The sequence below is a fragment of the Oryx dammah genome, unplaced genomic scaffold (assembly GCF_014754425.2).
Source record: "Oryx dammah isolate SB20612 unplaced genomic scaffold, SCBI_Odam_1.1 HiC_scaffold_25, whole genome shotgun sequence".
NCBI classification, from domain to species: domain Eukaryota; kingdom Metazoa; phylum Chordata; class Mammalia; order Artiodactyla; family Bovidae; genus Oryx; species Oryx dammah.
In genome coordinates this window covers 71,201,810-71,224,504 of record NW_024070209.1, presented here as the reverse complement: position 1 = coordinate 71,224,504, position 22,695 = coordinate 71,201,810, and the positions used below count along the sequence as shown (strand labels likewise).

Genomic DNA, 22,695 nt, shown 5'->3' with positions numbered 1-22,695 from the left:
AACCTCTAAAGATGTCCCCATTCTGACAGTACCCCGACCTCTTTTTTCTTGTTTTCCTCTTACTACAACTTCCAGGGATAACTCGCTTCTTCACAAAGCTCTGGGTCGTAAAGGATCACCTCCACTATCGCTGCTAGAGAAGCGTCTGGAGGCTGGAGAGAGGGAGACGTGGAGAGGAATGTAGAGACCAGAGGAGGGTGAGGTTTCCCAGGGACAGATTTTGAGGCTGCTCCAGATTGAGGATGGCTGATAGTCCCTCTCAGTCCGAGCCGCTGGCTTCGCCGGAACTCGATGACGACTTCAAGAAGCCAGCCCTGCCGATGTCCCCGGCGGCGTGGAGTAAGGCCCCGGCCAACAATCCTCCAAACCCGGAGGAGGTGAAGGAAAGGCCCACGGCGCTGCCGGACTCTGATTCCGGGGAGCTGGATGTCCCGCCGGCCCTGCCGGAAAGCAGGGAGACTAGGGATCCAGCGGAGGAGCAGCCGCAGCCCCACACGGCGGCTCCTTCCCGCGGCCCGTCCCGGGCTCCTCCTTACCGAGAGCCGCCGTGGGGCGGCCCCACCACTGCCCCCTACAGCCTCGAGACACTAAAAGGCGGCACCATCCTGGGCACCCGCAACTTGAAAGGACTGAGTTGCTGCCTTTTCGGGAGGCTCCCTAGCTGCGACGTGTGCCTGGAGCATCCTTCGGTGTCTCGTTACCATGCCGTGCTGCAGCACAGGGTGTCCGGCCTCGATGCAGAAGGCGACGGCCACGGGCCTGGCTTCTATCTCTACGATTTGGGAAGCACCCATGGCACTTTTCTTAACAAAACCCTCATCCCACCCCGCACCTATTGTCGGGTCCACGTCGGACATGTTCTTCGCTTTGGAGGCAGCACCCGGCTCTTTCTTCTTCAGGTAAGTGGAAAACCTTAGAATTGAAATCTCTGGAGCCCAGTCGGGTGCGTTCCTGAGCTCCTTAAGTTTTCCCTGAGAAAGGAGATTGTCCTTTATGAAAGTGCGGGAATCTGGCTCCTCCTCTCCAGACGGCTTTACGCATGCCTTGTTTCTGAAAGTGACTTCAGCCATCCTAAACTCTAAAAGAATTCTTTCGCTTGATTCATCAGGGACCAGAGGAGGATCGAGAGGCAGAATCCGAGTTGACAGTAACGCAACTGAAGGAACTGCGCAAGCAGCAACAAATGATGTTGGAAAAGAAGATGCTGGGAGAAGACTCAGATGAAGAGGAAATGGATACCGCTGAAAGAAAGAGAAATACTAGTAGTCAGGACGATGAAATGGGCTGCACCTGGGGAATGGGTAAGGCATTAAAACTGCTGCCAGAGGTTAATAAATCCGTCTCTATTTATACAGTTAATTTTTAAAAATCATACAGCTTTCATGACTCTTTGAGAAAGATGAGGCAAATACAGTTTGCACATAGGTTACCAAAACTTAGATTTATTAATTTTTCTGATGCCAAAAAACTGAATTATGGGCCTAATTGATTTCTCTTCGTGTGTTTTACAATGCACTCCCTTGTTCAAAACTCTTAGCATATAGTTTAACAATTAAAATGTATTTCATTAATTACTGATTATCGCTAGAGGGAGTAAAACTACATTCAGTCAAATAAAACGGGATAGTATCTAATATAGCAGTTCTGTCGAATTTTTTGTACTTTGTGTAAACACCCTGAAATGTGAAATATCTAATCAGAGGCATAAATTGAATTTTCCATAACACCAGACATTTTGGCGGATAGGTATTCAGGAGTGGAGTCTGAAAAGCTGGATGACCTTAACTGTGTTGTGGGGAAGACAGATAAATCTTATGAAATTACTTGTGGCAAGTGCCAAACAAAAGCTGGAAACCACTAGTATGCTGGACTAAGGGTTCAGAGAAGGGAGCAGCCCCTGAGTACCTAGACCTGCACTCTCCAGTATGGTCATTATCAGCCACACTGGGCACTTACAGGGTGGCTAGTCCAAACTCACATGTGCCATAAAGGTAAAATACACACTGGGTTTCAAAGACTTAGTGTGAAAAAAGAATGTAAAATATCTCATTCATAATACTTTTATTTTGATTACATGATAGTTTCACCTGTTTCTCTTACGTTTTTAATGTGGCTACTGGAAAATGTAAGATTGCATATATGGTTTTCGTTATAATGCCTGTTGGGCAGCACTGACAGAACTTTGGGACAGTGTATAAGTTTATAAACAGAAGGGTTTTAAGCTGGGACTTGAAGGATAGGAAAAGAAGCCCTTAGGAAACTGAGCATTGGCACGGTGTCCAGGGCAGGGATTGATGATTTTTAAGGAAGTTCTGAGTAGATCAGTCTGTTGGTGGATATGATAAGTACTGGGAAATTATATTGAAGACAAAGTATAAGACCTGGCTGTGAGAGAATGAGAATGCGGGACTGAGGAGTTTAGATTTTTCTTTTTTTACATAGAGAATGTGGTTGGCAGTCTTGCTTTTAAAATACATATAGTGATGGAGAACAAAAGTAAGTTGCCATGAAAACAAGTTTTAACTTGTCACACAATGTAGAAAACTGAAGATGTTCAGACTGATGGTTTTGTGCTTGTTCTTCCCCACCCCCACCTTTCTTTTCATCACTGGGAACTTGCCTTTGTGCAGCCTAAAAGGATAGTGACTGCCAGTCAGATAGTCTGATTGTCTTTGCTTTCTGGTATCCTGCAGGAGAAGATGCTGTAGAGGATGAGGCTGAAGAGAACCCCATTGTCTTAGAGTTTCAACAGGAAAGGGAGGCTTTTTATATAAAGGATCCAAAAAAGGCTCTCCAGGGTTTTTTTGACCGGGAAGGTATGTATACAGATTCTGACCCTGCTGGTACAAGAGGCTGCTTTTCTAGATCTTCAAATACTTAGAAATGCTGTATTTTATCTGTTGTCCTCCTTGTTCAGTTCTTGCCTGTGTGGTCAGTTGCTTCAGGTTTATTTTGGAAATTGTAAAAATTCTGTTAGTCTTTTTTCACATCTTGGAAAAAGGAAGTACTTTTTTCCAACTCATCTCATCCTTCTCAGAAGACACAGGACAGGAGTGGTTGGAAGACTGACCCAGTTTGTTACAATTTCTTTGTTTCTAATTCCCCTGATCTTTTCTCATTCTTAACATGGATTTCCACCTTATGTGATTTAAAGATTATTTCCATTAAAAAAACAGTTAAAACTGGAATAAAGCCTTTGAGATAATAATTTAAAAAAGAACGTTTCTGCAGAGAATTGTTCCAGTAGATAAGCTTTTAGAGAACATTTATATGTATGTATGTGTATGAGTATAAATATATACATATGAACTGTTTGCATTCTTCACTTAATAGTTACACTTCTAAAAACTATGCAACTGTGACAGGTTAACATTAAGTCTATAACTTACAAGTGTGAAAGCTTCTATTTAGTGGACAAACCTGTGTGTGGAGACTCGATTGTTTTGAGTTTGCAGTTCTCTGTCTCAAGCTCATCCTAATTTTATTATCAGACAATAATTCCTAGGAATAGGAAGTGAAATGCTTTGAAATTTAGTGTTCAGTGTGGTTTGAGACCTTTGTATTCTTATTCAACCTCTGCTTTCTTTTCCCTTTGTATCAACTGGTAATTTTCAGATGCTATTAAAATTGTTTTGTCTTTCCTCCTCCCACAGGAGAAGAATTAGAATATGAATTTGATGAGCAGGGTCATAGCACTTGGCTCTGCAGGGTGAGGTATGTTCTTTTCTCAGTAACATCCATTTCTGGAAAGTGGCTAATTTCAAGTTTAATTTATGGTTACAGACAACAACCCAAAGGGCAATTTTAGTCTTTTTGAGACTATTCATGAATTTGGGGATTGATAGTTTAGTAACACATTGGGGTTATTGAGGGATGGGTAAAAGGTGTAAGGAAAAGAATTGAAATTCAGCTTTGGCAAGATAGAACAAAATGAACTGAGAGATTAAAAAGCTATCTCAAAAACATGACTGTTACCATAAAGTATTAATGTTTTTCATGAGACTTGGAGCTTAGTTCTGTGCTTAAATCCCTCCCATACCAATGCAGATTACCTGTGGATGATTCAACTGGAAAACAGCTAGTGGCAGAGGCCATTCACTCAGGAAAAAAAAAAGAAGCAATGATTCAGTGCTCACTGGAGGCTTGTCGAATCCTTGATACTTTGGGATTGCTACGGCAGGAGGCGGGTGAGTATGTGGGGACTCTCCCTTTTTTAAAAAAAAGATGGATAGAAGGAAGGAAGATTGAACACATAAAGTAATAAAACCTCTTTTTAGGGGAAAAATGTAAATTGTACAGAATTTATGAAATGAGAAGAAAAACATTCTCTATCTCTTTAACCAAAGTTAACCTTTGTTTATTTATATTCTCCCAAACATTATCTATAGACATGTGTTCAAAACTAGAACCTTTAACAAAATACAAACACTCATAGCAAATGCATTTATATTTATACTCTTTTGTGACTTTAAAAATTTTTTATTTATTTTTGGCTGCAGTAGGCCTTTGTTGCTATGCGCAGGCTTTCTCTAGTTGCAGAGAGTAGGGGCTACTCTCTGGTTACAGTGTGCGGGTATCTCATTGCGATGGCTTCTTTTTTTTTGCGGCACCGGCTGTAGACTGCTGGCTCAGTAGCTGTGGTACACGGGCTTAGTTGCTCCATGGCATGTGGGATCCTCCAGGACCAGGGATCAAACTGGTGTCCCCTGCATTGCAAGGTGGATTCTTAACCACTGGACCACCAGGGAAGCCCTTTTTGTGACTTTTTAACATAGAATGTATCATGGATAGTTTTTATATTGTTGCATTAAATTTACCTTATTTTGGTAATTTTTATATCATTGCATTAAAGTTGCCTTATTTTTTTAAAAATTGGGCATGTAATTATTTTTTTTTTATTTTGAAGTTACTCTTTATTATGGCAAAGTAAATTACATATACTTTAAAACTACCAAAGTCTTAGAATATACCTGTTCTTGTCCTGTCCCTCCCCAGTCTTTGACTCTAGAAGGCTTTTAACTCTTTCAATTATTTTTTCTGGCATTTAAATATATCCATATGTCTAATCCAATATCTTGTAATAACCTGTAAGGGAATATAACCTGCAAAACAAAAATGAATTACTGTGCTGTATACCTAAAACTAATTGTGTTATAAATCAGCTATACGTCAATAAAAAAAGTTTAAAATTTTTCATATTTCTAAAAAACATGAGCATGCTATTTTTAGTCATGTAAACATTGACTATAACAAGTATTTAATGTTTACAAGGTTATGTTTATGCAAATATTAATTACAACTGAGCAGTTTTTTTTTTTTTTCCTAGAGTTAATAATTGTGTTTGTGTGTCATGTGTTTGATTTTTTTTGGTACCTCTTTCTCATTCTTCCCACACATTTCAATAACCTTCTAGTATGTTTTTCCATATGGTCAGTTATGTTAAGTAATTTGTCAGTTCTGATTTATTGGGAGACATTTCTCCTGAAGAGCACTCTTCTTTTAAGGATGCCTGCTGCAGAACAGTAATCTAGGGCTTCATTTGCTATCTTCCTTGAGATTTCCTTTCTTTTTCTCTAGGGTTAGATTTTCTGTTTCATGGTTCTCATATTTCTCAGTTTATTCGTTTGTTTCAGTGGGACACATCTTTCTGTAGTTTTGGCAGGTTAGGAAGCTGGTACCAACACTAAGGGCATGGATGGTAATAATCTTCAGTGCAGTTCACATCTTTCATTTTTCTTGCTCTACTGTTTTGGTGGACATCCTCTAGTAGATTCCTAAGAAAGGATAGATAGCAAGTCAACTTTATTCCACTCTGAATGTAAAATTATTCTGGCTTTACTTTTGGTTAATAGTTTGGCTGGGAATAGAACTCTAAATTGGAAGTAATTTTCCTTCACAACTTTGAGGGCATTGCTCTTATATGACATCCAGAACTGCTATTGAAGTCCTAAACTATTCAGGTTACTGCTTTATCATATGTTATCTTTTTCCCCCTCCTCTCACTAGAAGTTTGTAAGAGTTTCCCTTTGTTCTTAAAGTTCTGAAACTTAACTATTATGTACCTTTCTGTGGGTTTATTTTTATCCATTTCCCTGGGTACTTGTTGGATCTGTTTGATCTGGAAATCTGGACAGTTCAGGAACATTTTGGGAATTGTGCCATTCCCTCATTTTATCTTTCTGTTCTCCAGCATTTTGTTTGTTAGATATTGAACCTCTTGGCCTGGTTGTCTATGTTTCTTTTTTCCCTTCTCTGTCTTGTTTCTGTGTCTCTTGTTCTTTCTGGGATATTTCTACAACTTTCTTTCTGTATTTTGCTATCAAGATTTCAATTTCCAAAGCTCATTTTGTTCTTTGGATATTCGTTTTTAAAACGTAATATGCCATTGTTGTTCATGGATTATTAACATCTCATCTCTCTGCTAATCTCTTTTCTCCAGGTTGTTTTTTCTGTTTATTTGATGTCTATCCTCCATGGTAGAGGTCTTTCTCAGGTATCATGTAGTTCTTAGTTGTAAAAACTACTTAGGGACAAAAAAGGTGATGAGCAGCTTGGACGATATAGGTGGGGCTATTTAAGTTTGAGGAACACTATAGAAGGATGTGGGTGGGCATTTTGCAGGGGAACTCCTGATGTAAGTATCTTTAGATTTTCCTTTTTTGGCTGGCAAGATTCCCCAAAGAGTACTCCTCAGTCTCCTGCATGAAGGGAGAGGACTGGCTGCCAGCATTCCTGGACCTATGTGGTAGAGATAGCTGAGCATGTTCTCAACATTTAGCCAGTTTCAGGACAGTGCTAGCTTTTGAACATAGTACCCATGCCCTCAACTATACTAGTCAATCCATAGTTCAAAGACTTTCTATCTTAAACTCTGGGTTTTTCCTGGGGGTGGGAAGGAGGTGAGTAGGTGGGGTAGATGATCGGTTTCTCCGTCAGCTTTTACTCAGGCCTCTTTATTTTGTCCCTGCTATCCAGCCCCAGCTCTAGATCCTTTTGAGGATTCTGTAGTATGATCAGATTGGTTCTGTTTTTTCCCCTCTGTTGGGTTAGGATTCTTTTTTTTTTTTTTTTTTTTTAGTTTTGCCAAGTTAGTTTCCACTCATCTGTCTGCTTTCTAATTTCCAAAAGTGTGGTGTTGTTGCTGTCCCCATTCCTGTTCTTCCTGCCTTTGTAGATTAGTGCCTTAAAAAAAAGATCTCTTTGCTGCAGTCTTAGTGGGGTATGGGGAGAGAATGAAATTAGATATGTGTGTTCAGTATACCATCTCAACTTGGAAATTACCAGGTTTATTATTAATAAGGACTGTTTTGTTTGCCAATAATAGAAACCTAATGAAAACTCATATGGGGAAAATGTTATTGGCTATAGAAGCTGGAAAGAGTAACTCACAGGACTGAAGAAAGAACTGCATGAACCAGGGCTGCAAGTTCTGGAAGCAAAACTTAGTGCTGTGAAACCAGAACTCGGTATTCCTGAGGACACATGCAACCTGTATATGTGTATCTGTATGTCTGTCTCATTAGTGCATGGTTTTATTTTGCAGAGACATTCTAACCCTACATGGAAAAGCTGGATGCTTACAGCCCTGGATTTATATCTCTGTCTGTAATAACCTCATTGGAAAGAGAGCCTCTTCTTCTCCTATACCTAAATATAACTCTGGGGGAAAGATTCTCATGAATCTGGCTGTGATCACATGACTATACCTAATCTAGATGGAATGGGAGAAGAATTTTCTAGAGAAAGAGGGCACTTTTACCACACCCCAGGGAGTAAGATGACAGTAGGATAGATAGAAACTTAATGGCTACCATAGTCCCCTGCTGATGGACTTCCTAGATTTTCACTGTTACAATGTTGCATTGATAAATATGGTATAAATTCCTTATAAATAGAATTGCTGGATTAATTGCATCTTTAATGTTGATGGATGTTGTAAGATTGACCATCAAAAACATTGTATCAGTGTGTCCCACCAACTGTATGAGAGTCTGTTTCCCCATATCCTTACCAAGTGAAAGTGAAAGTGTTAATGGCTCAGTTCAGTTGTGTTTGACTATTTGCGACCCCATGGACTGTAGCCCACCAGGCTCCTCTGTCCATGGTATTCTCCAGGCAGGAATACTGGAGCGGGTTGCCATTTCCTTAGACATTATTAATCTTTTCATGTTCTTTCCAGTCTAATATATACTTCCCTTGTGGCTCAGCTGGTAAAGAACCCGCCTGCAATGCGGGAGATCTGGGTTCAGTCCCTGGGTTGGGGAAGATCCCCTGGAGAAGGGAAAGGCTGAGTGACTTTTACTTTGAGTCTAATATATATGAAATGGTGTCTCATTATTTTAGTTGGTGTTTTTTAATTGTTAAAAAAAATGTTTGACATCTTTTTAAATGTTTGTTGGCCATTTGTATTTCTTTTCTGTGAACTACTTTGATTATTTTTAAGATTTTCTTTTGGATTATTAGCCTTTTCCTCATTTATTTTTTTCCTTTTTCACTGGTTGATTTTTGAGAGCTTTTGCTCATTAAATAAATTAGTTCTTCCTTTGTTTAACTTTTTTATTGTGGTAAAACATACATATCATAAAATTTACCTTTGTAAGCATTTTTATGAATACAGTTCAGTGGCATTAAATACATTCATGTTGTATAACCATCACTACTATCCATCACAGAACTTTTTCTTCATCTCACACTGAAATCTTGTACCCATTAAATAGTAACTTCCTATTCTTCCTCCCTCCAGCACCTGGTAACCAGTGCTGCACTTTGTCTCTATGAGTTTGACTAGTTTAGGTACCTCCTGTAAGTGGAATCATGCAATATGTGCCCTTTTGTGTCTGGTTCATCTCATTTTTAATAATGTCTCCAAGGTTCTCTCATTTAGTCACTAAGTCGTGTTGGATTTTTTGAGACCCCCCCATGGACTGTAGCCCTCTAGGCTTCTCTGTCCATGGGATTTTCTGAGCATGAATACTGCCCTTTGTTTTTACATGTATTTTGGCAGCTTGTTGAGTCCTGTCTTTTAATAATTGGTGGTGGTATTTTAAGCTGCTTGCCTACTTGCCTTCTTTCTTTTTATTTTATTTATTTAATTTTATTGTTTATTTTATCTACCTCTAGTATCTCGGAAAAGGAAAGCCAAGAACTGGGAAGATGAAGACTTTTATGACAGTGATGATGACACATTTCTTGATCGGACCGGCCTGGTTGAAAAGAAGCGTCTGAATCGAATGAAGAAGGCTGGGAAGGTTGACGAGAAGCCAGAGACCTTCGAATCACTGGCAAGTTTTAGTTATAGAAGGAGCTGTGAGAGTATTATAAATAATGTATTATTTATGTTTTTAAATTTTTAAAGCAGTAGCATTGAAATCTGGTAGTGAAGTATTATTTTTGTGATCTGTATGTTTGATGGTAATAAACAACCATTTAGTCTTATCAAGTTGGAAAAAAGTTTGGCTTGTTGCTAGAAACTGCATCTACCTCTAGGTGGGTAGTGATCCATTAATGAGCATTCTTTGGATATGATCTTACCATATCTTTGGATATGATCTTTGGAAAAAGAAAAGGAAAAAGTTCCAAATTGTGACATTCTGAGGTGCAGTTGACCTTGGCTTTTGGTAGTCAAGAATTGTGAAAGGAATTTTTGAGGAGTATAGTTCTGATAATATAGGCACACCTCAAAGACATTCTGGGTTCAATTCCAGACCACTGCAGTAAAGTGAATATTGTAATAATGTGAGTCACATGAATTTTTTGGTTTCCTGGTACATATAAAAGTTATATTCACACTATACTGTAGTCTCTTAAGTGTGTAGTAGTACTATCTCTAAAAAAATAGTATATATTTTAAAAATACTTTATTGCTAAAAAATGCTAACCATCGTTCTATCGATGCAGAGTTGTGACAGATCTCTAATTTACAATATCTGCAAGTTGCAAGTAAAGTGAAGCTCCATAAAATGAGCTATGCTTATAAACAGTGTGTCCTTCATGAAATTATCATAAGATGGCCTGCATTTTCACTATATTAATTAGTATTCAGAGTTTAAAACATTACTCAATGTCTAGCTTTTTGATTCATCAATGAAAACAAATGCTTTGGGTTCTTTCGAGTAAAATAAAGTCTGTGTTTTGTACATTCCTTCTGTTTAATTCTTGGTTCTTTAATCCAGAAATCAATTCAATTAGAATTAAATAAATGAAAAATGTTAACTCCATGAGGAGCAGATTTAAATGCACTTCTGAATTAATCCTCTTAAAACTTGTCACAATAATGAAAATAAGAGGAAGAAGTAAAGGAAAGCTACCATATTTTGAAAGATATAAAACATAATGCTAACCTTGTTAATTTGGTGTTATAGGTTGCGAAGTTAAATGATGCTGAAAAGGAACTCTCTGAAATTTCTGAGAGACTGAGAGCCTCCAGCAGAGGTAAGGGAGTGACTCATTAAATAAATACTTATTGAGTGTCTGCTGTGTGTAGAGCACTTTGCTAGGGACTAAGGCTGCATTGGTTAGTAAGATATAATAGATAGGGAGCCTTTCTAAGGAGCAACATAGAATTTTAGAACTACAAAGAACATTATAAATTGTTTCAACCTTTTTGTTTAATAGATGAGGAGAATGAAGCCCACTGAGGCAAAGTGACATTCTAATATCTGGTACAACCAGTTTCCTTATTCCTAATATCAGTATCATCCTCTGTCCAGCTTCAAGTTAGAGACTTTTCTATGGAAACTTGGGCCGAATTTTAAAATATTTTCAGCCATCTTTCTGAACACGTATTATCCCTTTCTTGGACAGCTCTGTCAGAGTCACCGTCTCAGGACTCTTTAGATGCGTTCATGTCAGATATGCAGTCAGGGAGTGCGTTAGATGGTGTGTCCCGGAAGAAACTTCACCTGAGAACTTTTGAACTGAGGAAAGAACAGCAGAGACTTAAAGGGTTGATAAAGATTGTAAAGCCAGCAGAGATTCCAGAACTAAAAAAGTAAGTAAGTCTTAGTTATACTTGAAATTTTAAATAAGCATGTTTACATAGATACCATTCTGAATTATATCTTTGTTTCTTAGCTAATCACTTTGGACTAGAAATAGAATATAAGAAACTCTTTAAAGCACAAAAGGCAGTGATTTTGAAATGGGTAAAAATACATTTTATTTGTGAAATATAAACTGCTATAAGATTTTTAAAGAAAACTGTATTGATTCCAGTTTCATTGGAGGGCTCTAAATTTTTACTTAATCTTTTAGTGCAGAGTAAACTTCTTTAAAAAGCAGAGACATTACTTTGCCAACAAAGTTCTGTCTAGTCAAGGCTATGGTTTTTCCAGTAGTCATGTATGGATGTGAGAGTTGGACTATAAAGAAAGCTGAGCACCGAATAATTGATGCTTTTGAACTGTGGTACTGGAGAAGGCTCTTGAGAGTCCCTTAGGCTGCAAGGAGATCCAACCAGTCCATCCTAAAGGAGATCAGTCCTGGGTGTTCATTGGAAGGACTGATGTTGAAGCTGAAACTCCAGTACTTTGGCCACCTGATGCGAAGAGCTGACTCATTTGAAAAGACCCTGATGCTGGGAAAGATTGAGGGCAGGAGGAGAAGGGGATGACAGAGGATAAGATGGTTGGATGGCATCACCGACTCAATGGACATGGGTTTGGGTAGACTCCAGCAGTTGGTGATGGACAGGGAGGCCTGGCGTGCTTCATTTCATGGGGTCGCAAAGAGTTGGACACGACTGAGCAACTGAACTGAACTGAAACTTCTTTAAAAAACAACATGCACAAAAGGCTAATTTCCCTAATATATAAGGACCTATCCACCAAAGAGACAAATGGGCAAAGGGTATCAACTGAAAGTCCACTGAAAAAGAAATACAAATAATTCTCAACTATATAAAAAGAGAAATACAATTACTATACTTATAATAAGAGAAATACAAACACTACAATGTATTACCATTCTTATCTATGATTTTTAAACCACAGATGAAAAGATGTGAGTACAGATTATCATTTTAATGCCTGTATCTGTCATTCTCAAGAACAAATTGATAACTCTTTAGTGTATTTAAATACTTTTAAAAAGTGGAATCTGTTCCTTTGAAGGGCGGATAAAGCACAATCTGAAGTTGATTTTATCATTAACTTTGGTTTCAGGGGAATTACTGGACACAAATGATATTTGAATTATGTTATTGATAGGTGGTAGATTAGCACTAGAGTTAGACTTCCTAGGTTTCATTTTCAATTTTGTCAATTTTGGGGAATTTTTTTTTTATATATATATAAAGCATCATTTTGTTTATAAAGTAGATTTGGAGTCTGTAAGTAGTTTAGCTTGACAGTTGGTCATAAATTGTACATAAATGTTCTTTTTTTAAAATTCATTTTTATTTGGAGGATATTGCTTTGCAATATACTTTTTGGGAATTTTAAGGCAAGTTATATAACTTCTTTGATCTTTACTTTCCTCTTCTGTAAATTAGAAGAAATGAGGTTGCAAAGATTAACTGAAAAGCACTTAACAATGTGCTGGCATATATATACTGTCATCTTGTCATAATTTTTACTGTCACTGATATACTTAGCAACTATTTGTGGAATTGTTTTTGTGGAGCAAAGGTAAAAACTCAGGAACTATAGTCCAGAGCAAACAAATTAACAATGAGTTTCAATTCCAATTCTGTAATCCTTTAATCTGCTAAGTCAGCTCTGCGAAGTAGTCCAAGCTAGAAGACAAACATCAGCTTCCTCCAGAACCTCCCCTCCTGCTGTCTGTGTGTCTTCAGTTTCTCCTCCCTTTCTTACTTTAGAAAATAAAGTAAGAAAGAACTGCTTTAGAAAGCATCTGGCCTTCAGATGCTGTATCTTCTCTCTCATCTTCTCACTTGAGGGCTGAACTTCTAAACTTCCTACCTAATTCCATTCCTCCTCCACCCACAGGAACTCTTGATTGTGATTCCATCTTCTACTTTTTCATCTCCTTTGGGAGTCTTTGCGTGTCCTCCAGGCCAGCCAGGCTATTTAATGGAGCTGGGAAATATCTGTGTTTTTCTTGCCTTTGTTTTCCTGTGCTTCGTGACACTTGTGGGGAGGGGATATGAGGGATGTTTGACAAAGCATCTTTAAGGGCAGGGAGGCAGGATTTCCTCCGGTGGCCTTATTAACGCAATGGGTCTATCTCAGTAGAGAAAGGGGGAGAGCACCTCGGAGTGGGGAAGACTAGGTAAAAGAAGGCAGGATTGGAACTGGGGCTTCAGTCGAGCAGAGTAATCCGTTTCTTGTATGGGTCCCTGTGAATCAAGTGTGCCAGTGATGTCCTTATGTTCCAGAATGCAGGGTTGCCCTCTCGTCATGCAAAGAAAGCATAGGGCCTTCTTCCCTCTGTCTCCTCATGCTATCTTGTCCCTGTCACTTCTGCCTACTCTCGGAGTGTCTTATCAACTCAACTGCTGTCCTTTTTGTTTTGCTTTGTTCTTTTTTTCCTTGCATCTTTTCTAATTTTTACAATCTCTTCTTTTTGCTCTTCCTTAGCTTTACCCTCAGGTGCTTAGCTTTTAAAACTATATTCAGCCAGTGAGAACATTGACAGCTCACCAGCTGTGGGGTCTCTCATTAAGTCTTTGTCAGGATATCTTGCCTCCCACCCCTTACACACATACTTTTTTTTTTTTTTAAACTTCTGTGCTCAGAGCTGTTGTGTGTGGTTATGATAAGTGTGGCCTCCAGATAAGTAAGGTATTGAGTTCTTTTCAGAGGTTGGTGGAAAATAGGGCTTTACACCATGGATCCATCTCCTGCCACTTAGTGGGAATGGGTCATGTCTGTGTGTACTGGCATGTTATGAGTAAGTAACATACAGGTAGTACCCAGGTCATTGTCCTTTGCCATTGACCTGTGTAGTGTATATATCATTTTATGAATGTGAAGTCAGATAGCATGTTGTAAATTAAGCAGCTTGTAAATTACTAGACTGCAGTAGCAGCTTCATCTGACCCTTAATAGCTCTGTGTCTGTGCTGTCCATTCAAACTCTCCTGGCCTGAATCTCTCTTCACTGGTGTATGCGTAAGTGTTTACTTTATGGAAAGTTTTGTTTTCCCAGAAGTTTCTTTCTCATGGTATTTTTAGATAAAACCTTGGCCTCACTGGGATGGAGATATATGTGTGTGTGTGTGTATATATATATATATATATATAATTATTCTTTCTTTCTAGAATTGAAAGTCAGGCTACAGATGGAGAAAACAAAGCTAAAAAGCTCACATTGCCTCTCTTTGGTGCCATGAAAGGAGGAAGCAAATTCAAATTAAAAACGGGAACAGTAGGGGTAAGTTGTAGGTCAAGGTCTTAAACTTTTAGCTCTTGAGTTATCCTGAGCGAATTTTTCTCTTTTCTTTTCAAAACTCAATGACTCATCGCACAGTAATGTGAAAAGAAGCTGTGGACTTGGTACAATCACATCTTTTCCAGGATGTGGTTCTTGGATTTTTCTCTTCAGCCTAGGGTTATCAAGAATTGATGAATCGCGACTTCCTGGTGGTCCAGTGGTTAAGACTCTGTGCCTCCAGTGCAGGGGGTGTGGATTCGATCCCCGGTTGGGATCTAATAGCCTACATGCTGCCCAGCTGAAAAGAAAAAAGAATTGATGAATTGATTCATGCCAATTTGCATGTAACTGATTTGTGAATTAGAATACCAATTTATTAATTTGTGATCAATGTTGCATTTAAGAAAGAGTCTCCTGTGGTTTTTTGGGTTTTATTTTCCTGGTGGATAGATGTTATAATATTCAGACTCAGCTAACACTTGTTAGTTACATAATCTATATGCCTGGTTCTGCCATATGGTTTTTCTTCCTTCATTTAATCCTTCCATCACTTTATGAGACCTTCCCTGGTGGCTCAGATGGTAGAGGATCCCCTGCTAATGTGGGAGACCTGAGTTCGATCCTGGTCATACTGTAAAGCTGCTTGTTCATGGATTTTTTTTTTTTTCCCCTCATAGAAGTTACCCCCCAAGCGTCCAGAACTCCCTCCAACTCTAATGAGAATGAAGGATGAGCCTGAAGTAGAGGAGGAGGAGGAGGAGGAAGAGGAAGAGGAGAAAGAAAAGGAGGAGCATGAAAAGAAGAAAACGGAGGCTGGAAGCAGTAGGCTGCAGCAGGAGACAGAGCCGGAAAAAGCAGCACAGGAGACGAGTCCTCCCACAGACTTCACATGTTCTAAAGAAACAAACCATGGTAATGTCTTCTCTCTCCTTCCTATGCTGTGCAGGGGGCATTTGCATTCATCATGCATAGGTTTGAAAAAGCAAAGCCAGTCCTGCTTATGCATTTTGACTTTGTGACACTTTGTGATAATGTGATACAGCTGACTGTAACGTACCTTCCTGGTCTTTCTTTGATTGCCAGTTATTATTTATTCTCACTATAAAATATGGGCGAGTATTTCCAGAGTGTTCCAGAATTACTGAAAGTTGAAAGCTATGGAATCTGAAACCTCAACGGCTGTGGAGCAGTCCTGACCTGCTGCCACTCTGTGACTGGAGGCTGGTGGAACAGGGTGGATGATGGGGCCTGACCAGGTGGTCTCAGGAAAAGCCTTCCCTTAGTCATTTCTCCCCCATAGAGGCTAAACAATTGTATTTGCAGCTTGTACTTCTCAGGAAACATCATATCTCATTCATCTTCTGCCACAGTACCTGGCCGAGAACCTGACATATAGTTTTCACCTACCTCAGCAAAGGGCTAATGAAAAATGTAAAAGAGGAAATTGATTGGTTTTTAAATATTAAGTATAATTTCTTCTGCTTATAAAAGGCATATATGTTCATTTTAGAAACTTTGGATCATACATAAAAGTCCAAAGAAGAAAAGAGGAATCTGCCACCCCTAGATATTATTGATTATCTTTTTAGTAGCCCCTTAACCCTTGTCAGCTGCAGGGGTTGTTTTCCTGCAGGTTTGTTGAACTGCTTTGCAAGATTAAGACTGCAGAGAAAAAAGGGAACATTAGGAAAAACAAAAAACATTGGCAGTAAGCATGTGTGGAAATGTGTGCATATGGACTTCCAAAACCAGGCATGTCCATGTGAAAACACCAGGCCTGCCTGGTATTTTTAAGTTACTTTCAGCTGTTTTAGGCACAGAAAAGTTACTGTTTCCTCATCTATGAGAAGTAAATCTTTTGTTTTTGCATTTTCCTTTGTTATTGGCACCATGCTTGGCCTTTTCAAAAAAGGCAGTTATATATACTTTTTTTAGCATCTAGTCTTTGATTCATTCATTATAAGGATGATACATAAGCAGCATTATAGGGGAGCAGTAAGTATTGTATTTTTTTGTTTGTTTGTTTGTTTAAGGGCCCAAAGCAAATGTGTGTGTCTAAAAATAGCCAATTAAAAATTTTGGTTTATAAGATACATTAATTAGTAAATGCAGCTGATTAGGGGTTACTCCAGGCATTCATATATTTATTAATTTACTTATTTATAAAGCAACATTGGGATATTATACATGATAGTTTATCATCTATTTTTTTCTAGGTCTTAAAAAATTATTCTTTTAAGTGTGGTTTTAATAAGGGGCAAAGTGGTTCATCACATGAATGTGCCATAATTCATTTAATCAACTCTATATTATTATGGATGTATATTTTTATTAATTTTTGCTATTATAAACATGCTTGTATGTAATAAATCTTTGTGCTCATCTTTGATTATTTTCTTTGAATATATTCCTTGAAGTAGAATTTTTGGTTAAGGAATATGACCTTTTTTCAGGCTTTCAGTAAGTATTGCTAAAACGTTTTGCTTCAGAGATGGCCAGTTTTTGAAGTAGAAAATTGGTGGTTCTCTGTTAGACATCTGGAGGCACGTTTATTGAGAACCTAATTAAGCTTATTGAAGCTAATGATAGTAAAACTGGATGATTATGTATGTACTTAGCTTTTCTTGCTTTTGTTTTCTTGGGTCCCCACCGCAAATTAAATTAATACAGTATGCTTTGGTTCTGCATTTTATAGAAAACATGTCTCCACTCAGCCAAGTGGAACAGAATAAAGATTGCCAAGAGATCAGTGAAGCAGCTGCATTGTGTGAGAAGCCCTCAGGCAAGTAGAACAGTGACTCTTCTGCTGCTTCTCACACGGGCAGCCAACCGGTGTCAGAGATGGGGTGGGAGCTGAGCTGCGGGTGCAGACCTGGGGTCGATGCTGCTACCAGGGCCATGGACAGAGGCGGAATATATGAGAGGTGTCTATTTGGTGCCATCTCATTTGTCCTTCTTTTCCTCCTCTGCCTCCTGGGGTTCCCCCCCAGCCTACAAAGCACCCTAATACCTTCATTTTCCTCTGGCTCTACAAAGCCCTCTACAATTTTACCTCTCCCAGAGTTGAGTATGTGCCTATCATGGGGGTAATTCCAACATTCTTAAATTGGTTGAAAGATTGGCTTATTAAAAGGACTGTTTTTTTTTTTCTGCTTTTAACTATAATGATTAAACTGTAAAATAGTAAAGTCACTCCATTTTCCTTTACTTTTTCAAAAGGTGTGATTAAATTCGAGCTTAGGATTTGAAAACTAAGGTTATTAATGAAGGGACAGTTCTCTCTTTATGTAGTCTTTATAGTAGTCAGAGTTTTTAAGAATTAGATTGTGATGTTTTCTTCAATAATTATAATACTGTTTAAGGAGGAATTTTTCTTTTTTATTTTTCTGAAATAGCCATTGCCTCTTTTTTTTTTCCTTTTTCATAAATTAGCATCAAAGAATGAGAATGAGAAAAGCAGAGATGAATTCAAGAAAAAAAAAGCTCCTGGTCCAGGCAAAGTAAGTATTTTAGTCATAATCTTCACTTCTGAAAGTAAAAATGAATCCCTTTGTCATGAACCATATCCAGAAGAGTGAATCCAGGGGCTGTCTTAGCAGAATTCCCAGATGTCTTCTAGAAATCTGGGCTCTTTTATTTTTGAATTTTTATTTTGTTAACCTGTGGTGGAAATCTTTGTATTAATATATCAGTGCAGTGAGAGCTTCCTGCTGTGTGAAGTGAAGTGAAATAAAAGTTGCTCAGTCATGTCCAACTCTTTGCGACTCCATGGACTGTCCGTGGAATTCTACAGGCCAGAATATTGGAGTGGAAAGCATTTCCCTTCTCCAAGGGATCTTCCCAACCCAGGGATCAAACCCAGATCTCCCCCATTGCAGGTGGTTTCTTTACCAGCTGAGCCACAAGGGAAGCCCGAGAACACTGGAGTGGGTAGCCTATCCCTTCTCCAGGGGATCTTCCTGACCCAGCATTTGAACCAGGGTCTCCCACATTGGGGGTGGATTCTTTACCAACTGAGCTATCAGGGAAGCCCTCCTACTGTGTGGGTGTACTCAGTTGAACCAGTTCCCTACCAGTGGACACTTGGGTTCTTTCTAGTCTTTTATTATAACAGAGCTATAGTGAATAACCTTAATGTATATATAATTGGGTTAGGATAATGTAAGTTCCCAGAAGTGGAATTGCTAGGTTGTGTCAGGAGGTCCACCCTCAGGCTGGGTAGTTTCACAAGAGGCCTCATAGGACCCAGCATGTGATGGAACTTTCAGCTGTGGTGTGCTGAGCACAACCAGCAAAGGGAAAAGGTACCTGGAGTGAAGTCTGGGAACCAGGTACAGACTTCTCAGGGTCCTTTTCCAGCAGCCACATAGGCTGTGCTTAGTTCCCTTCACAACAAGTGACAACTTGTGGAACCGGAGAAGCTCATTAGAGACTCAGTCCCCAGGACTGGTACTGGGGACTGATCACATAGTAATCCTGCCTGGCATCTACCCAAATTCCATTGTCCTAAAAGGAAAGCAGGTGTTCAGCATAAACCACATTGTTTTTATAGTTTTGGCTCAGTGGGCCACTCTTGTCAGGTAGGGTAGTGGGAACCCTCCTGAAATCCAAGTTCCCAGATGCCAGCCAACAAGTCTTTCACACAGGCCCTTCAAAGGATAACAGTTAGGCTGCTTTGTTAACTTTTTTTGCACCTGGATCAAAAGGCAGATGTCAAATTTTCCTTTCTGGGGTTAGAACTCTCACCTGTATTGACTCCCTCTTTTAGAAAAAAATGCCACTCTCACTGGCTGAAAATAAGCTTGTTAAAGCTTTATGGAAAAAAAAAAATCAAGATTCAGAGAGAGAGTGATCCCCCATTTTTGGTTACTTATGTCAAGATCATTAGTGGAAACTGTTCTCTCAATTTTTGTTTGCTAACAAAGATAGAGACAATAGTTCTTAGAGTTAAAATTCTTTTGAATAAAATAACATCTTTTCTTTGCAGGTTCCACTGATACTTTCCTCCAAATATCCAGAAGATGACCCAGATTACTGTGTGTGGGTCCCGCCTGAAGGTAGATGGTTTTTACTTTTCTTTTACTCTAAGATTTATTTATTTAGGTTTCAGAATAGGTAATATGTACTTAAGTAAGAGTATATAGTAGAAAAGTCTCCCTTCTGGAGGAATAGGTAGATATTTGATGAGACTAGGAAATTATTGTTAATTTTTTTAGAAGTATGAGTGACATTAGTTTTTTTAGAGAAAGTCCTTACCTTCCAGGAATATTGTACTGTATAGAAGTGTTTGCAGATGAAATGATAGCTGGGACTTGCTTAAAATAATCCTGTGGTGGAGGATGAGGGAAGACAGAGGAGGGGCAATAGATAAAGCAGGATTTGCCACATACTGATAATTGTTGAAGCTGAGTTCTGGGTACATGGAAATTCATTATATTTTTCTCTTTACTTTTATGTATGTTTTAAATTTTCTGTAAAGTGGCAAAAAAAAAAAGTATTCCAGCTGTGCTTTAGCTACTCAGTTTTTTTCCTTTAAAGACAATCAAATATCAGTTTCTTATCACTTCTTATATACATTATATAAAATGCCTTTGAAAGCAATAAAATTGCATCACTTTTTTTTTTTTTTACATAAATGGAAGCATATCCTATACCTTATTGTTTTGCACTTAATAGTATTTGGAAATCCTTCCATAGCTGCTTACAGATTTCTTTTCTTTTTTTTATGGTAACATAGTTCTTTTTTTATGGATATATCGTTAACGTATTTAACCAGTTCTCTCAATGTATATTTGCTGTCTTTCCAGTCTTGTGCCATTACAAATAAGTCTACAATAAGTAACTTGTAATAAGTATAATTTTGCAAGTATAGACATGCACTTGTAGAAAACAAACTCATAAAAGTCAACACATTGGAGCAGAGGCTATGAACATTTTTAAGATAGTATAAATTGCATTCTATAGGGATTGTACTAGTTTATGTTCATACATACACTCTTAAGGCAATATAGGGCTTCCCTGATAGCTCAGTTGGTAAAGAATCCTGCAGTAAAGGAGACCACAGTTTGATTCCTGGGTTGGGAAGATCTTCTGGAGAAGGGATGGGCTACCCACTCCAGTATTCTTGGGCTTCCCTTGTGGCTCAGCTGGTAAAGAATCCGCCTGCAATGTGGGAGACCTGGATTCGATCCCTGGGTTGGAAAGATCCCTTGGAGAAGGGAAAGGCTACCCATTCCAGTATCCTGACCTGGAGAATTCCATGGGGTCCCAAAGAGTTGGAATGACTCAGTGACTTTCACTTAAGGCAGTGTATGAGATACTTGTTTCCCCATGTACTTTACCACAAGTTGCTTTTTCTGTGGGTTGGGTTTCTAATATGCTAGCAATTAATAGAAATGTAGGTACTCAAATGCTTGCTTTTTATTTGCTAGTAAATGTTACAGTAGTGGTGAAAAGACTGTAGTTTGAAATTATATACAAAAGGTCATATTTCTATTTGTTTTACTTTTTGGCCCACTGATGACTGGATATCTTTTCCCTCCTGACTTGGAAATGTGAATATCTATTTTTCTTTTTTCTTTTTATGCTGATATAGGCCAAAGTGGAGATGGCAGGACCCATCTTAATGACAAGTATGGGTATTGATTGCTTCTGAATCTTAAAGGAAGACCTTGTGGACCATGTGACATGGGATATTTAGGGTAATATATCAAGTTGGATGTCCGGAGAAGGAATTCAGATGCTCATTTGTAAAATCTGGTGACTGGCATTTTCTTCTGTACTCCTAGCTTCCTAAATTTACCTACCTATCTGATTCTCTTGAATTTGATATTTATGTTTAAAAGTGTTTGTGTATGTATGTAAAAAGGAACCATATATTTTGAGAATGAGTAAAATGAGAGACATGAGTCTAAGAAGCTGAAAATGTCTCTTGTTTATTTAAGGCCACAATGTCTTTCTTAAGCTTTAGGGACTATGCTTTTACTGAGCAATAGGGTTCTTTCGTCAGATGGGCTCTAGGATTCACTGATAATTGCCTCCTCAAGTAAGTGCCAAAATAGGAGGTCATGCCAGGGCATAACCCTGGGTTCTCTGTGATTCTTGGAACTAAAAATAGATACACAGTGGGGGTTTCCTACTCCCTCCCACTGTAAGCCTCCTGCCAAGTTTGAGGACAAACCCTGGCTTACCAGGACACAGTTCAGGAACATGTAGCACACCTCATGCACTTAGGCACCAATGCTGATAGAAACTCAGCCCTTTGAGTATCCTGGACTCTGACCAATCGGGTTAGTCACTCCTCCTGTGGAAAGGTGCAGATAAGGTCACAGAAGGAAAAGCTGTGGGGCTTCTCACCTCTGTAACTAGGGGAATAAGAGTTCCTTCCTCTCTGGAAACATGGAATGCAGAACTATGTCTATTTCCACTCCCACTTCCCATCATTAGTGCCTCTTTTCCGCAGGAAAGGAAAGCCTAAGAGTGGAAGCAAGGTGAAAAACCTGTGGATTAGGCTGGAGGCAGACATAGTAAGCAGGCAGGAGAAAGGCTGTGGCCCAGAGAGAGGGAGTGGATGAGGTGTGGACTCTACGGGGTGGTGGGGTGGGTAGGAAGCGGTAATGAGAAACTTCAGTCACCCTGACAGATGTCTGGCCTGCTAAAAATAAGTCTGACTTCTCAGAAAACAATACCAATATTGCCATTAAGAGAAACTACTATTTTGGACTTCATTTAGACCAACAGACAAGAACTTGATGTAAGGAGTGACTGGGATTTTGGGGGCAGAGTGGCCATGCCACTGTAGATCTAAATAGTGGACTAATCCAGATCACTGATCTTCAAAGGTAAAACTCTTTACTGAAACATAATTGCATGTGCAGTCCTAATACTTGAATGGTTAAAAACATACCTCACTCTGGTTGAGTTGAAGGCATCAGGATTGGATGCACACACATACATACACCTGCATGCATGTCTTCCTCTCTTCACTCTGCTCTCACAGTGACCTTGAGGAATCCTAGGTGCTTCACAGAGCACAGTCTGCTTTAGGAGGGCAGATTTCTGAATGTTCTGGGAAGAGTAGCTACGGTCCTATGTCTGGAGAGCACGAGAGCAAGTAGGACTCCATTGGCCAAAATAAAATATAAACATGTAACTTGTACAATTAACATTAGTGTTCAAAAGACCTGCACGTGGATCTTAGCTTCTTTTTATCAAATAGGAGGCTTTGGGGACATGACTTATATTCCTTGAGCCTCAGTTCTGTCATGTTTGAAGCCGGGATAGTAATGCTTTTAGCTCTTTGAATATCGGGTTTATTCTAGGATCAGATGAGACCATGTAGACAGATGTGCTTTACACAGGT

General features: G+C 38.9%; 1 protein-coding gene across 1 annotated transcript; it reads left to right on the top strand.

Moving 5' to 3' along the window:
- Nucleotides 1-18: 18 nt before the first annotated feature.
- Nucleotides 19-21,258, top strand: LOC120851540 (solute carrier family 4 member 1 adaptor protein). The gene is made up of 14 exons (XM_040224360.1): nucleotides 19-899; nucleotides 1,109-1,301; nucleotides 2,694-2,816; nucleotides 3,654-3,714; nucleotides 4,048-4,187; nucleotides 9,121-9,281; nucleotides 10,362-10,431; nucleotides 10,804-10,990; nucleotides 14,222-14,333; nucleotides 15,011-15,245; nucleotides 17,029-17,115; nucleotides 17,766-17,833; nucleotides 19,321-19,390; nucleotides 20,929-21,258. Exons 1-14 carry the CDS (start codon nucleotides 243-245, stop codon nucleotides 20,976-20,978), a joined length of 2,214 nt encoding a protein of 737 aa, XP_040080294.1. The 5' UTR covers nucleotides 19-242; the 3' UTR covers nucleotides 20,979-21,258.
- Nucleotides 21,259-22,695: the final 1,437 nt, after the last annotated feature.